At 53.4% G+C, this 15,120-nt stretch overlaps 6 protein-coding genes across 8 annotated transcripts; 3 read left to right on the top strand and 3 right to left on the bottom strand.

Annotated features, from left to right (window-relative positions):
• Positions 1–191: 191 nt before the first annotated feature.
• On the top strand, positions 192–1,283 carry CKM354_000942000 (uncharacterized protein; the record flags this gene model as incomplete). The annotated part of the gene is made up of 1 exon (XM_044804842.1): positions 192–1,283. The coding sequence occupies one exon, from the start codon at positions 192–194 to the stop codon at positions 1,281–1,283; it is 1,092 nt and encodes a 363-aa protein (XP_044660777.1).
• Positions 1,284–1,364: 81 nt separating this feature from the next.
• On the bottom strand, positions 1,365–2,700 carry CKM354_000941900 (uncharacterized protein; the record flags this gene model as incomplete). Its single annotated transcript, XM_044804841.1, has 3 exons — positions 1,365–1,938; positions 1,993–2,320; positions 2,385–2,700. The coding sequence occupies 3 exons, from the start codon at positions 2,698–2,700 to the stop codon at positions 1,365–1,367; spliced, it is 1,218 nt and encodes a 405-aa protein (XP_044660776.1).
• An 886-nt stretch (positions 2,701–3,586) lies between these two features.
• CKM354_000941800 (uncharacterized protein) lies at positions 3,587–5,040 on the bottom strand (the record flags this gene model as incomplete). Of its 2 annotated transcripts, XM_044804839.1 has the most annotated exons (3): positions 3,587–3,658; positions 3,800–4,497; positions 4,548–5,040. In XM_044804839.1, 3 exons carry the CDS (start codon positions 5,038–5,040, stop codon positions 3,587–3,589), a joined length of 1,263 nt encoding a protein of 420 aa, XP_044660774.1. The 2 variants fall into 2 exon arrangements, with proteins under 2 accessions (XP_044660774.1, XP_044660775.1); XM_044804840.1 differs by lacking the exons at positions 3,587–3,658; positions 3,800–4,497 and having other exon boundaries at positions 4,510–5,040.
• Positions 5,041–5,461: 421 nt separating this feature from the next.
• On the bottom strand, positions 5,462–8,017 carry CKM354_000941700 (uncharacterized protein; the record flags this gene model as incomplete). Its single annotated transcript, XM_044804838.1, has 1 exon — positions 5,462–8,017. The coding sequence occupies one exon, from the start codon at positions 8,015–8,017 to the stop codon at positions 5,462–5,464; it is 2,556 nt and encodes an 851-aa protein (XP_044660773.1).
• A 740-nt stretch (positions 8,018–8,757) lies between these two features.
• Positions 8,758–10,642, top strand: CKM354_000941600 (uncharacterized protein; the record flags this gene model as incomplete). 2 transcript variants are annotated; one of them, XM_044804836.1, is made up of 9 exons in its annotated part: positions 8,758–8,811; positions 8,873–8,956; positions 9,009–9,052; positions 9,102–9,268; positions 9,320–9,879; positions 9,947–10,087; positions 10,164–10,224; positions 10,288–10,301; positions 10,355–10,642. In XM_044804836.1, the coding sequence occupies 9 exons, from the start codon at positions 8,758–8,760 to the stop codon at positions 10,640–10,642; spliced, it is 1,413 nt and encodes a 470-aa protein (XP_044660771.1). The 2 variants fall into 2 exon arrangements, with proteins under 2 accessions (XP_044660771.1, XP_044660772.1); XM_044804837.1 differs by lacking the exon at positions 8,873–8,956.
• Positions 10,643–11,467: 825 nt separating this feature from the next.
• On the top strand, positions 11,468–15,079 carry CKM354_000941500 (uncharacterized protein; the record flags this gene model as incomplete). Its single annotated transcript, XM_044804835.1, has 1 exon — positions 11,468–15,079. The coding sequence occupies one exon, from the start codon at positions 11,468–11,470 to the stop codon at positions 15,077–15,079; it is 3,612 nt and encodes a 1,203-aa protein (XP_044660770.1).
• Positions 15,080–15,120: the final 41 nt, after the last annotated feature.

The following is a 15,120-nucleotide window of genomic DNA, read 5'->3' as shown; positions in this document are numbered from 1 at the left end:
ATAACAGCCTAACTTCACATTAAAGTTCGGTTCGTAGCTGGGAGCACAGCAGTACAGTCGGAAACTCTTCCGCAGACTTGAGCAAATCAAAGCTCGGATATTGATAAGTATGTCTGAGCTGCTGGATAGCTCTCTGATGGAGAGCAGTCTGTGTCAACGAAGAAGTCATTGCAGTCGCAAGCACGGCCAAAATGGCCGAAACAAGAGTGTTGGAACATGCGATCCCACCGCACCTCCGGACCGAACGCACGATACCGGCTAAGACACCTGAAAACTTCATGCCACCGTTTCCGGCGTACACATGCCGATTCCCGGAGACGGCGAAAGACCTTGTCATGGCCATTCTTGGCGTCCAGCATGAAGGCAACGTCGAACCGCAAGGACCGGATTACCAAAAGCTGGTCTCGTTTGTGGAGAAAGGAACAGAGCAGTCCAAGCCAAAGTATTGGGAAGCAGCATCTGTCACCGATAATCGTGGATTTAGCAATGAAGTTGTGATCCCATATTGGGAGAAAAAGGCCGATTTCGAACAATGGAAAGCCGACAGCGGATTTGACGACTGGTGGGCTAGCCTCAAAGTAGAGCCCGAGCGAGGCTGGTTCGTCGAGGTGTTATTGCCAACTCTGGATCGTTTCGAAACAGTCTTCTCCGACAATGTAGTTCCCGAAGGTGCTGCGTTCATGCGCTCTTCTGTGTCCGGAGAGATGCAGCAGCATGTCTATTGGGGCTCCATGCGAGACAGGTTGGCGGTGGCGCAGACAGACCACCTCACTGGCGAACGAGCCTTCCCAAAATCAGCGACTGAGCGAGCCGAGAAGGGCGATACAAAGGGCAAGCGTGTTCGTGTCTCAGGCCGACAGAATCTCGCAATTATTCGCAGTGGACAAGACTGGTCAAATACCACACCACATGAACGCAAACTCTACCTTGATACGATGCATCCCGTGTTGGCGAAAGGCATGATGTTTCTGAGAGATGAAGGCGAAGAAGTCGGCTGTATCAGCAATCGCTTCATGGATTGTATGCACAAAACAGAGCCTGGGCAGATCACAGAGCGGACTTTTGGACTTGCATATTTCGACGAACTTTCCAACCTGGAGAAATGGAGCAAGCAACACAAGACGCATTTGGACATCTTCGGGCGCTTTCTCCAGTACGCGAAGGAGCTGGAGAACAATGTTTCGCTGAGGCTGTTTCACGAAGTCATGGTTGTGAAGCCTGAGCAACAATTCTTCGAGTACATCGGATGTCATGATACTACCGGTATGCTGGCCTCCTTGTGACACAGACGACTGCTATGAGGCCTCTCGACTATACTTTTAGCATATGCTGTTGATGCTCGATGAACTCGAACAAAAACATATCTAAGGCTGGCCGGGCCAGACCTCATCTGCTATACTCCTCACAAGTTGGAGCTTCTTCTTCATATCCTCGCGCTGCAATGAATTGCCTTCCGCATGTGAAGCGAATCCACATTGCGGAGAGACTGACAATTGGTTCAGTGCCTGCTCTCGTGTTTGACCAGATCCTTCCGCAACAAAATCGGCAGCCTTGTATACTCTTTCAACCATATCCTTCTGATTCTCCAACTCCGGAAACTTGGATGTAATCACTCCAAGCACAACATTCTTATGCTTGGGCAAGTGCTTCAATGGCTCGAACCCACCAGCTCGCTCAGTGTCGTATTCGAGGTAGTAAGTCGATACATTGAGGTCATTGAACAGCTTCGTGGCGATTCGATCGTAAGCTCCTTCAGAGAAATGCTTGCTTCCCATATAATTGCCTCTGCATAAATGAATGCCCATATGGAAATCTTCTGGCACTCTCAGACATTCGTTGTAGAATTTGATGTATGCATCGAGTTGTTCATCAGCAGTCTGGAAGTTCTCTTTGTCGTTCTTCCAGCCTTCGAGCATGGCTTCGGAGCAGAAGTAAGCCCTGTAGATGATTAGTAATGTCTTGAGACCTCACTTCATTACTGGAAAGACTTACAAGTTTGGATCATCGACCTGCGCATTGCGTAGTCCTGCATCGTAGAGAATTTTGAGTTCGACTTGGTACGCTTTGGCAAGGTCCGCGAAATATTCGTCGTCGCTTGCATATACGCCTGGCAGATATGCCTTGTTCGGGCCATATCTGAAGTGGTACCACGAAGGACTCGTGATGGTGAGCTTGATCTTCGACCATTGGTCCTTTGGCAGAATACTCTTCAGATACTCAAGTTCTGGAAGAAACGTCGACTTTCCGGTGTGGGAGAGTTTGCCTGCGGCGACAGTGACTTGGTTTGGGATCGTCTTTGCGTGCATGAAGGACTTGACATCTAGGAGAACCGTCAGTTCCACAATTTATATGCTCTTGTGAATTGAAAATGCAAGATAGCGTACCTGGCGCATAGGCTCGAAAGATGGACTGGTCATATCCTCCTTCGCGAAGGTTGATCTCTTCCATGCCGTTCAAAGTCTCCATGAAAGTTCCCCAGAACTGATGACGACTGTACTCGCCATTGGTGATCGAGTGGATACCACATTCTTGCTGGAGGTTCACGATATCTTTGATAGCCTGCTGCTCGATCGGTACGAGCTCCTCTGGCTTTGCGGAGCCATCAGCAACAGCATATCGTTTCTTGACAAGCTCATCCGGCCTGAGCAGAGATCCAATGTGCTCTGCTCGGAACGGAGGGTTCCTTGGCGGGGCGGACATTATTTTTGAAGTGTAAGGCAGACTAATGCAGAGAATAGGTGACCTTGATGGAAGTCAATGATATAACAAAAGATCAAGTCAGCCTGCTGGACGATGAAGAGATTGTTTCAGACACCCCGCAGCTCGCAGTCTTGCCTTCTCGGCTGGCCAGAGTGAAGTGGATGCCCGATGTTGGTCTACTGTTACGCGGGGTGGGGCCAATGCCCCACTTTGCCGTTTTGGCTCGTTCGCGTGGGTCTATAGGAAAACATGTTCACCTGGAGGCGTGATGTTTGGTGAGTACATTAGACCTAATGACCAGCAGCTCCTCGGCTTTGCAAAGGATATACTAACAACAACCCTTCGCATTTGTTCAAGTCGTATCAACTGTCTGGTGAAATTCCGATCTCTGTGTGTTGCGCTCAGGTCAGTGGAAGAGCAATAATGGCCCTGCCTCCTACGCGGATCGATCAGATCATTCAATATTGCTGGCGAATCAATCGCAGAGACCCAGAGAGCTACAAGACCTAGCGGATGACGATGGACGACATGAGTGGCTTCGCAGCAGCAGTCATTCAGACTTACTTCCGACCTTGGCATGAAATCGTGCGAAGTCGGAGATAAATATGTACGGACACTTCACATTTCGGTGTGGCCCCAGCTGGGAATCCAGAGGTGCAATCGATCTCCATAATACCATGCGTGGAGACGAATCATCCTGCAGCTATCCGCCTGTGTCTCATGGTCTTATGGTCTGTAGTTCAGTGAACGCTACATGCGTAAGGCCACACAATCCCGTGCACCAACTTTCCGACTGCACAATTCGATGCGCTTGTCATAGTTCCTAGGTCCTGCCATAATATTCGAGCCGGTATCCAATCATAGAGTGCAAGCAACGTTTCGGACCTCATGGTGGCCGGTCATAGGGCCCAGTTCGATAGGACGAGCCTCTCATTCGGGAAGGAGGAGCAGCATTTCCCTGTCCATGACACTATTCATTGCCATTCTCCTTTGACATCGTTCCATACTCAAGGTTCCACCGAGGATCCCCAGAATCGTACTGGCCCGGGTGTAGATACGGACATCTGGAATCTAGGCAGTCGTAGGCGAGTTGACATACTTTGCGCACACATTTGAGGCCTGCCGACAGACAGGTCTGGCACTGTGGCTCAGGATCGCATTCGTGGTCGTATCTGAAGCAGTTGACGCAACAGCTTCGACGGCGCGCAATTGCGAGCTGAAATTCTTCGTCGCTCGTCTCGTCAGCCCATCGACGTTTGGATTGTCCCAATTGAGTGGCTGGGCTTGAGATGTCTGTCTTTCCGTTCGTTTTGTCTATGCTTGATGGACTGTCGCTGACTTTCCCCTCGAGGGCCCTATTTTCGAAGGCCAGGTTGGATGAAGCACCGATTGAGGGGAGACATTGAGCTTTGGATCCATTTGCCTTGTCATCCACAGCTGATTCTGGTGTTGGAGGGTGTGTTTGCTGGTCGCGTAGGTCACGCTCTGCTGAAGATGTCAAATGCCCGTCCGACCGTTGGAGTGCATTATCAATGACCCCGGAAAGAGAGAGAGGGCTGGTGGACGTATTGGCAACCACAGTGCCCTGGCTGATTATTTCTGGTGTAGGCTCCTCGCGTTTCATAGGCTTTCGGCTTTCCAAGTCCTCCTCTGCCAACAACGTCAATCTCCACTCGTGTGGCGTGAGAACCTCGACACGCTTATTGGACGGCGTGAATTGCTGCATTCTCTCGCGCATCGCCGCGCCACCGTCCCCTGTTATCTTGCGATCGTGGATCTCGTAGTAGTCCGCATTCCCTATTAGCTGTGTCAGCAAAGAAAGATCACAGCACTGGTCCAAGACATACCCCCATCCAGACGTCGTTTGAATGCTGGCAATTCAACTCTGGGACGCCGGAAGCCTTGCGTATCCAGCGCTTTCCCTTCAGTCGTTTCGACAACTTCACTCGAATCTTCGGATGCCTTCAGTTTCGCCTCGTGCGCAGTCCAGTTCGCAGTCATTCTCGCCAGCTCGCTCTCTGTGCGCGCACATCGTGTCTGCAGCTCCGCGTTAGATCTCTTGCTCTCGTCGAGCTCTGCATTATTCTCGCGATGTATTTCGAGTTGAGCCTCGAGTTGTGTACGCAGTGTGGCACATTGCTCTCTTGATTCAAACAAATCTATCTCGACCTGCGCTTTGCCCTGCGCCGCCCTCTCACTTGCTTCCAATCTTGTGCGCAAGTCTTGTATCGTGGTGTTCAGCGTTGTGCGAGCCGACTCGCTCTGTGTTAGTTGGGACTGCAGATCTCGAATCTGTTGCGCAACGCCTAGCAAAGGCTCGCCTAAATCTGAGAAGTCCATGTCCTGGCACGAACTACACTAGCACTTCCTCATGTCGAGCTTGTTGTGCGTTGAGCAGCAGGCTTAAGTAGTATTTGGGAAAGCTCAAACGACCACGCGTGCAAGCCGGTGTGAAAGAGTGAATATTCGACCAGCGTGAGGAAGCAACGAGAAGCCGCGTTCTGTCGCGATGCGATACTGTACTTGTAGACGGACCTACGTCTCTGCTATCGACGACTGTATCCTCGTTCGTCGCCGCTGGGTGTCGGTATGCAGCTATCCGCAGTCGCTGTCGTCACTAGTTGTGCGGATTTGTTTCGCCTCTGCCCGCGATTGTTGCGCACAGCAACCATGATTGCAGCTCTGCTCATCTTCTGCTAGGGGCCTGAGGATAAGAATGCTGTTGATTGGGGTATAACAGATATCTACAGATAGCGCACCTTCATTCGTCCTCTTGCATGCGATAGATCTTCCATCCCGCAGTGGCAAGTACTCTGGGCACGCACTCCACCATGACTCGATCGACATCTTTCCAATCCTGTGTCAAATCTCTCCATGGTACCAAGAAGGGAGTCGTCCGTTTCCCACTCGATCGAGGACCCATTCTCCATTGCCGCTGCAACCTCTCAGCATTGAATCGCTCGTGCTCCATCTCGCTAAGCATATCCAGCTCTTCGACAGTAAATTCTGGAACGTGCACGAGCGGCTCTTTCCGGTCCTGGTCGAGCATGAAACAATTGACCGCGCGGAGTTTACGCGGTATATCGTCTGCTTGTGATCGCGTTGACTCCTTCAGTTCAGGTGCAAGTTCGTCCCAGTCGTACATGCTGGGGTCGGATTCAAGCTCTGCTTTCTCAGTTGGCGTCCTTGCCATCTCGACTCGCTTCTTCTTGTATGCCACAAAGAGCCCCTGTGCCAAGCGTTCGCGCAGTTGAGGTGGGAGTTTAGGCGATCGTAGAAAGGACATGAAGATTCTTCCATCAACATGCAGCTGAATCTGCTCTTCCGGAGGTAGAGCGGATACATCGAATTTCGTCTTATGCGAAAGCCGACTTGTGCTGAGGATCTTGTCAAGTGATCGCAGGCCATGCTTGAACGAGGGAACAAGCAGAAGAGCGTGTAATACTGCATCGTCAATCTTGATCTTCCCGTCCCTTTCGAGGTGAGGGAATTTCTGCTTTAACATTTGCCGTAGCATCAGCGCTCTGCGTATGGGAAACATCTTGTCGAATTGGCCAGTTTGATTTGGCCCGAGAATTCGCACAATACCATGCACGCTGTCAAGAAGCTGTGATTCGTCGACCGTGCGTCTCTCGCCGCTTTCTGCTACTGTTGGTGTTGGGGTGCCATCCATTTGAAAGCTCGATGGCTCCTGGTTGACCAAGAAGAAAAGAAGCGGGTGGCCCAGGGAACGAACATGACCACGATCCGTGAAATGTCCGTCTCGCATCATCACCAAAAAGTTATTGAGCAGCTCATTTCGAGGCTCAAGGATAGATTCGAAATTTTCAAAGCAGACAACTGTCAGAAGGCCGCTGGCGGTGTTGTCTCTGATTGTGTGGCAAAGTGCGATCAGATCTTCGAGCCGGAGCAGACGCCCATTGAACGTGAGCTGCTTCACATTCGCATTCTGCGAGAAGTGCTTAGCGAGGTTCGCTGCGACAAATTTCTTGCCAGATCCAGGAGGGCCAAGTATGCCTATTGAAGTCGGCTGAGATGTCTCGAAACTGAGGCGCTCTTGCACTGCGTCCACAACCGCACGTAAGCTTTCCTGCTCAGATCTTTCCACGCTGAGCAGGTCGCCAAAGCGTTGTGCAGGGCATCGCGCCAATGTCTTCTCGGGACCCAAGGTGACTATCTGTCGCGCCACCTCGGCTGGGTCTCCGGTCACTGCATCGAAGATCCTCCAGCTGTCGCCAGAGCTGATGCGTCCTGAAGGAATGCTCACTGTAGAGAATTTCTTCTCTGCCGCGAGCTGCTCGATGATCTGCTTGATCGGATAATTTGGGACAGCGTCCTCTGTTGTTACCACAAAGCCATTCGAATCCATGGCTTTCGATGCAGAAATGCCCAATTTGATGCCTCTGTCGGTGTTCGGCGGCGATGAGTCTGCGAAGCCCAGCGCAAAGCCGGCGATGAAGGCTGAGGAGAGCTCCGTCATATGGCCTTTGCCGCCACGGTGCACCTCCACGTTACGCGGGTCAAAGTATAATTTAGGGTCTGTCGCGTCGCGCCCTCGATGGTGAATAATGCCTTGGTTTCCAAAACGCACGATAAGATTCGGACAGGTCACGAGCGTGTCCAGTCGGCCGTTGGAGCCCAGATTCCGCACAAAGTCCTCGGTCGTCTGCTCCCAGGACAGAGAGCGACTCAATGAAATGCCTTCTGCGCGAAGATCGTCTGCGTCAATAATGACAGCCAAATGGTCCGGATCAGGTACGCCGTCTCTCGTGCGCGGTCCGTCTCGAATAATGTCCCAGAGCGGTCCAGTGGCCAATGGCCTTGTCATATGATGAATGATATATCGAGGTCGTACACGCTGCAGAAAGTCCAATGCCGGCTCGACGTCTTGCAAGGCTTCTCCCGACCCGGAAATTATCACAGTACTGCCGGTTGCCGCGGTCGCGTGCTCGATTGAAGGCTGATGCCAGACGGGCGACCTCCCGATTTTTCGCTTCCTGGCGACACGAAGGGCAGTGCCTGAAGTTTCAGTGTACTCCAAGTCCACTATGGAGGAGGCATTGTGCTTAAGGCTGTGGGAGTTGGGTCCCATGAGCTGCGGGCCTAGCACCTCGAAGCCCCAATTTGGCTGGGCGGCGGTGAGGAGCTGCGCCACGAGATCAGCTGCGCCCGTCCGAATGACGAGCTGCGAGGCGTCGGCAGTCTCATCCTCTATGCTCAGATGCGCCAGGCCGTTGGTCGAGGCCATGGGATAGACCAGATAGTCGTAGGAGACTGCGCCTGCCACCAGCAGCACGCGCGGGCTACGCGAGCTCATCGCAGAGGCGCGTGGACGTCTTTATGCTTTGCCAAGACAGGTCGGGTCTGCGCATCGTCTTGCTTGAGACGGTCGTGGTGAGCTGACCAAAGACGCGATGGATGCCGTGCAGCGCGTACCCAGCGCGCAGGAAGAGGCTGTGGAGGTGTCGTTCGCTGATGATGGTTCCCCGGGCGCTTCTGCACAAGTGGGCGGCAACGCGTCGCTCTTCTGCGATGCTGGGCTGGGGAGATAAAAGCACAGCCACGAGAGGTGTGGTGTCGGCCGAGCCGCTGACGGAGAGGGATTTGACGGCGATCCGCCATTCGATCGGCGCATTCGAAATGATTTTCCCTTCAATATTAACTCGCTTCGGACGGGGCTTTTGTTAGGCGTGCGGGTTGCTGGGTGACACAGAGGCCATTTAAACGTCTGCTCAGACGCCCTCACCGACAGATCGCCCGCCGTGCCATGATTGTAGTCTGATCTTTGCTGCATGCATGAGACCGTCTAGCCCCGCCAAGACCTTCTTACAGCACATCATGCATGCAGAAAGTCGTCGATGCTCATAATCGTCAAGCTGAACTCTGACTGGTCTCACTCGGGCTTCATCCAACATGCGCGTAGTCGCAAGGCCTTTTTCATCCCCATTGACGTAGGAAGTGGTGCCGTGACACACGCCTCTGTCTCACAGATCGCTCGGAAATGCATAGGGCTGTAGCACAGTGCCGAAGCTGTGAATCCCGAGATCGGTCCTAGAGATGGAGGAAACTGCGCGGCTCGAGAAGTTCGAGATCACAGACTCACGACTGGAGGTATGCAACGCAGTCGATGCGACCGTAAGTGTTAGTCATGATATGCAGCTGACGGGTACAGCACAATGACTGGTTGTTCCCATCCACGCTCAAGACACGGCCGTTGAGAAAGCTCGAAGAAGAGGATTTCCTTACCAATCACAAAGCAGGTCGCCCACATCGTCTGTGTGTCTTCATCACACTAACAGGCGGAATAGATCGACAGAAGCTACGACGATAGCACAGTGCGTTTCAAGCTGCTGTACGTCTCGCCATGGTCTCCGGCTGCAGGAATCGGCTAATGCTTTCAGTGTCGCAAATGCCGTCAGCGCCAATCTGGTCGATACCAGTAAGCTGCCATTTCAGCCCGAAGTGGTGGAGACTGTCAAGCAGCAAGGATGGATCTCAGATGAATATGAACATTTGTGGCGCCGCGACGAAGGAGGCTCGGCCGCCTTGACCAGTCATGGCATCCTCAGTATGACAAAGGCGGGTGGTTTAGTGTGATTTGCGACTGATTTCGGCGCAGCTTTTATCCTGCAAACCCCTCGAGATGGAAAGTCGTTCTGCTCTCTGTCGCTGGTCAATCGCGAGCGCACCCACTGTGGAGGACTGTTCGTGGCAGACGAGAATTACGCCTTGAACAAGCTGCTGGCCTCTCAGCAGTACTTGAACAAGCATCCCAAAGTCCCAAGAGACTTTGCCATCTTACCATTCCAAATCTTGATGCACCATGTAGAGGAAACGCTGGGTCAAGTCCGCGATTTGTCTCGTCAGTTGACGAATACCGAGCGGCGTCTCTCAGATGGGAGGATCTCCTTGGACGATAATGGCGACTATAAACTTCTTAACAGGTTCAATTTGGAGCATGTCCGGCTTCAGAGGAGGTCGAACTTCGAGCTTGAGCTTGGTAACAATCTGGTCAAGTATGTCGATGCATATCAGCGACTCTGGACACATTTGTGGGAAGGCGGCACGGGATATCTCGAGGACATGCGAGAGAAGATTGAGCAGCAGATGCGATACTCCGATCAAGTGCAGAAAGACCTTGACATGATGCCTCGGAGAATCGACAACCAGTCGCAAGCGGTATGTGCCGTCACGACCTTGGTGTCGTGTTCGTGTCTGGTCATAAGCGTGCTGACGTACTCCTCAGATTTTCAATCATCGCGCACAGCGAGACAATCAGATCAATCTCCAGGTTGCCGAGAGTTCTCGGAAGATCGCAGAAGAGTCCCGGCTCGACAATTTGCTCAACGTGAAGCTTGCGCGTGTCACCGCCCAGATGGCGGAAGAGGTATCGACGAATGTGGCAGCTGCAACTGTGTAGTTCGCAGTCTAGAACTTGAGCGGTGCTGATGTTTGTTTTGCAGACGCGGCAGGACAGCGCAGCGATGAAGACGATCGCTACCATGACGCTTATTTTCCTTCCAGGTGAGTGGGAGGGAAGAACCATGTCGGAGGCATGTGCTGACCACTTTGTGTTCTGTTGCGCAGGCACTGCGGTTGCGGTATGTCTTGATGCGTCATTTATTGCCGGCATGTTGCTAACGTGCCAATGCAGAGTTTCTTCGGTATGGAGGGAATGTTCAACTGGATGCCATCGGACAGCTCGTCACTTGCTTCGCCCTACCTGTACATATTCTTCGTGGTGACGATCCCACTCACCTTGGCAGTGTACGGCCTCTGGCTGTGGTGGTTCCGTCGGATGGAGAAGGAGTACAAGAAGAATGCGCCAATTCTAAATTTCGACATGTTCGAGCAGGAAGTTGCGAAACGGATGCGGACGGCGACGAATTCGTGGTCACTCGAGAAGCAGGCCACGGTTGCAGCGTCGCCACAGCAGGCATGACATGATATATAGATTGTAGAAGGCGGTCAGATAAAAAATTGGTTGCACTTGCCTCTTTCTCGTTCTCCTGTCTGGGTTGCAGTATCTTCTAAAAGTGAATGCCCGTCGTGCCTCGTTTCACCATCTTGTTGCACGGCACAGCAGAGTTTTCAACGTGGCCCAAATGTGTGCCTTCCGAGAGAAATAGGTCCCGGTGTTCGTCGGAGAACCATGTTGACCGCGCGTGTCTCTTGGCCACTCGTTCTTGACCGAACAAGCTTCTCCCGCCTGCTTGAAGAAGCCGTTCGGGATGCATCAACCTGGCTCGTACGCTCTGACCGGCATACCATGACCGGTGTGTATGAGCAACGCGGCATCCCGTCACGTTGAATGAATGCCAATCAGTCAACAGTCGTTGCAACGTCCCCAACACATCGATGGTTGTGCAGCGCTCGTCCGTGGTACTCACAGGGGAGCGCGGGCGAGGAGGCGACGGCACTGTGGACTATGTACGGAGACGGCCTCGCCGGGCGGCTCGTGGAGGACGATAATGGCGCATCGTCATGGGCACGAGCACCTGTTTCCTGGAGGCATTGCAGCGCATTGCACAGTACACAGCAGGGCCCGGGGAGAGGCCGCGGTGCGGTGCGGCTGTGTCTGTCAAACGACTCGCGACGCCTATTTCGGTAGATGCTGGCCTCGGAACGCATCTGCCCGCCGCTACCCAGGGCGTAAGGGCCAGAGCTGGGGCCATGAAGGAGCAGCAGCTGAGATACAAATCGCTATTGGGGTCGTGACGGAGAGCTCTTCACTGCAGTCTGCTCTGTCTCCCCCCATCGACGACTGATGGCCGACGAGGTCTTCGACCCCTTCGAGGCATTGGGCTTGCCACGCGATGCCACGCCCGCCGACATCAAGGCACGCTACCACCATTTAGCCCGCAGGTACCACCCGAACCGACATCATCGTCCTACGCGAGCGCGAGACAGCCCGTCCGCCGACGCCTACGCCCTCCAGAAGACATGGTCGCGAGAGGATCGCGACAGCCTCTCCATCGACTACTTCCACAACATCCACCAAGCATGGAAACTCCTCAGCAAGGCCGACAATCGCCGGCGCCGTGCCGAGTTGTTGAATCTGCTGGATCTGCAGGACCAGATGCTGGCCGCCTTCATGGACCTGCTCGATGCCGAGCACCGCAGTGAGCACGGCGACGAGCACCAACGGCACGATGAGCACCACGAGCACTCCGATCTGGAAGGCCAGATCTCCAGTGATGCCGACGAAGATCTGCCCAACGTGGGTGTGCAACGAAGACAGACATTTCGCAATACACATGTGGCACACCTAGGTGACGCGGAAACCCAGACTCCAACGAGCCCCACGAAGAAGCACATCCGCATCCTTTCGAGGCTTGCCAAAGGGCGGCAGGATCAAAAGAAGAAAGATGAGGATTACTTTGCACAAAGGCGGAGGAAGATGGAGAAGCTGCGGCGGAAAGAGCTCAGTGCATTCCTCGAGTACAGGAATGCCATGGTCGCCAAATTCGAAGCTGAGGAGGAGGCGGAGCGGCGGCAAGAGATATACGAACGGGCGAAATGGAAGCGGGAATACTTTGAGCGCGCACCACGAGGCACGACAGAGCGCTTTCGATCTTTCCAACACTTCATGGTTGCCGCTGCTGCGTTCGGCACTCCAGCAGCACCTCGGCAGCGCAATCGCTCCGATGGCAGCTACAGCACCATGACACCGACAGCTGGTCCGGGAGAGAATGGCTTCCTGTTCCCCGAGAGCGGCCTCTCCCGCCAGCGGACTACGCATCGTCGTGGCTGGAGCAGTGATATCAGTGGGGATCAATCTGACAGCACTGATCACGAAGATCTCGAAACGAGCAACTGGCGGAAGCTGACCGGATTCTCCGCACTGCGGCGACATTCGAGGCGCTCCAGTGAGAATCTGCGTCTGGAAGCCTTCCGATCGCCTCACCGAGCACCGGCGAGTCCGCCTCCCATAATCGAACCCAAGTCGCCGACTGAATCTCAAGGACTCAAGATCATAGTGAGGCAACCTACGGGTCTCAACACAATCAGAGAGGCGCAAGATTCCAGTGGCGACACCCTATCTGGCTCTTCGCGATCGCCCTCGCCCAACCCGAATGGCGGAGATGTGAATCGTTTCATGTGGCTTCCGTCATTGGGACCAGCAGAATACTTTGGCATGCATCGTGACAGCCGCGCGCGATCCACCAGTCCTCTCGGAGACCGTCGCGCGTTGGCCAACACCACTCACGAAGAGAAAGATGTCCCAAAAGCGATCAGTGAAGGTCTTCATTTCACAACGAAACCTATTGGCGAACCTCATCATCTCCACATTCCGTTCAGCAATGTCTACGAGCTCAATCGTGACGAGAAGGAATGGATGTTGGGGATCGAGCCCGACAATCAGAACAACCCAGATGCCTTGCTGGATCGGCTGCAACAGTTGGACCCGAACGTCGCCTCAAAGTTCATGGTCAAGCCAGACATCAAGCAGCTGTTTAGGTTTCGCCTGATTTACAATCACCGGCACCTCGCGACCAAGGAGAAGCAGTCATTTATTGCACTGAGCTACCGGCGCAAACTGCATGTAAGCAAGAACGGTGGTCACTTTACGCTCCCTTTGGAACCAGAGATCTTCCAAGCCGTCTTCGAAGAGCGACAATCGGACGATGAGGGCCTTTGGATCGACCAGATATGCATCGACCAAGAGAGCCGCGAAGAGACTATAGTCTCCATGTCGGCCATGGATATGGTATACAGGAGCGCTCGGGTGGTGGTGGTTGTCTTGGACGACATTGAAATGGACGCTCATGAAGGAGAGCTGCTCCTCAACCACATGAGTGAATACAATGGCATGACTCATGTCCCACCGGGACAGCGCTTCCGACGCAAGCAGCCTCCTTACCTTGAAAGCCATGAAAACCTGTTCAGAGTCATTCGCAAGATGCTACGTTCGTCCTGGTTCAAAAGAGCGTGGTGTCGACACGAGATGCGTTTGGCCAAGCACCACATTTTTCTCATTCCCTGCAAGCGACCTGGCACCTGGTCCGGTAGGGACGTTCTGCGTTTCAACGGCAAGTGCATCTCACACTTGCTTGATCTAAGCACTGAGGTCCCTTTCGAGCAGGATGTGGAGTCCGTCAAACCTGCGCTTCACGCCTTCTTCCGGGACCGAAGCAAGATGGCGCCAGACGAACGGAAAATGAAGCTGCATCATGGCAACTTCTCGACTGTCGTTGCTGAGGTCTTCGCTATGGAAGCTGGGGGTGATCCGCGCATACCTGCTGAGCAAAGAGAGGCCGACGCCAGGAAGGACAAGATCGCGATCATTCTGAACACGATGGAGTGCGGATTGAGCATTTCAGAGCGCCTTCGCGACCCTAAGATTCACCTGTCGCAGAACGAGTGCTACCACGACCTCATGCTGCTCAGTCTCGCGGCGCAGGACCCAGGAGCGTTGTGCTCGGTGGGCGCCCCTCTTCCAATCACGGACCATCTGCACAGCTGGATCTACACGCCCACAGTCTCAGACAGTGGGTTGAACAATACCAAGACTCTACAGCGTTTGCCAGATAGAGCAAACATCGTAGTCAGCGCCGATGGCATGGAACAATTCATTCAGCTCGACCTCAAATTCCTGAAAAGTGGACGAAGAGAACAACATCCTCTGGACACTGATGATCTCGCATTAGCCCGCCGCTTCATCGCAGTGTGCAATGAGAAGAAGTTGGGAAGGAACAGGAAGAGATATCTGATACATGATCGCAAAGCTAACCTACTATTTGGCTCCATGGAAGAAGTCTACACAGAAACTCTGGCTTGCGTTCTCACGTGCGGTCCAGACTGGATGAGCGACGTTTGCCAACGTTACAGCATGAGCAGATGGCGCGTCGATCTCAAAGGCGCTGTTGAGCTACTGGTCGCTCTTCGAAACACTTGTGGCCAATGGCCATCGCATGCTTGGAACGAGCGTGCCACGGCATTCATCATGGATTTCGTCAACTTCCTCATCATTCGAGGTTTGCCTTCCAGACAGATCCTACGACCCGAGAAGTGGCGACCCGTCTGGGTGCCCACTGCACCCGGCGGCAAAGTCGTGACCTTTGTCCCAGATGGGAATAGGCACATCCGTCCTGCTGTACCCACAATCTTGGTCAATCCAGACTACGTCCACCTGGCTCGCTTGTGGATCTTGGAACCACGACCGCGTCCCACGGAGGACAAGGATCTCAATCTAATCCCCAACCACGAAGAGTGGACTTTGCTCGGAAAATCTGTGCTATTTAGCGACGATCTTTCCATCGATCAATTGACTTCATCTGATGGCTTTTTGAAAGAAAGCCAAAAGGTCTTTGGACGAAGACGTCCGGCACAACAATCTCTGAAACCCAATGGCGTTCACCGGGAAAGGAGGTTGTGAGCTACCTACTATCTGAAGTCGATTTATACCCCTGTACGAAC

Source organism: Cercospora kikuchii, assembly GCF_019650295.1.
Source record: "Cercospora kikuchii DNA, contig_00006, whole genome shotgun sequence".
Lineage (NCBI taxonomy): Eukaryota > Fungi > Ascomycota > Dothideomycetes > Mycosphaerellales > Mycosphaerellaceae > Cercospora > Cercospora kikuchii.
The sequence above is the reverse complement of the archived record's forward strand: the minus strand, read 5'-3'. Positions and strand labels throughout refer to the sequence as shown.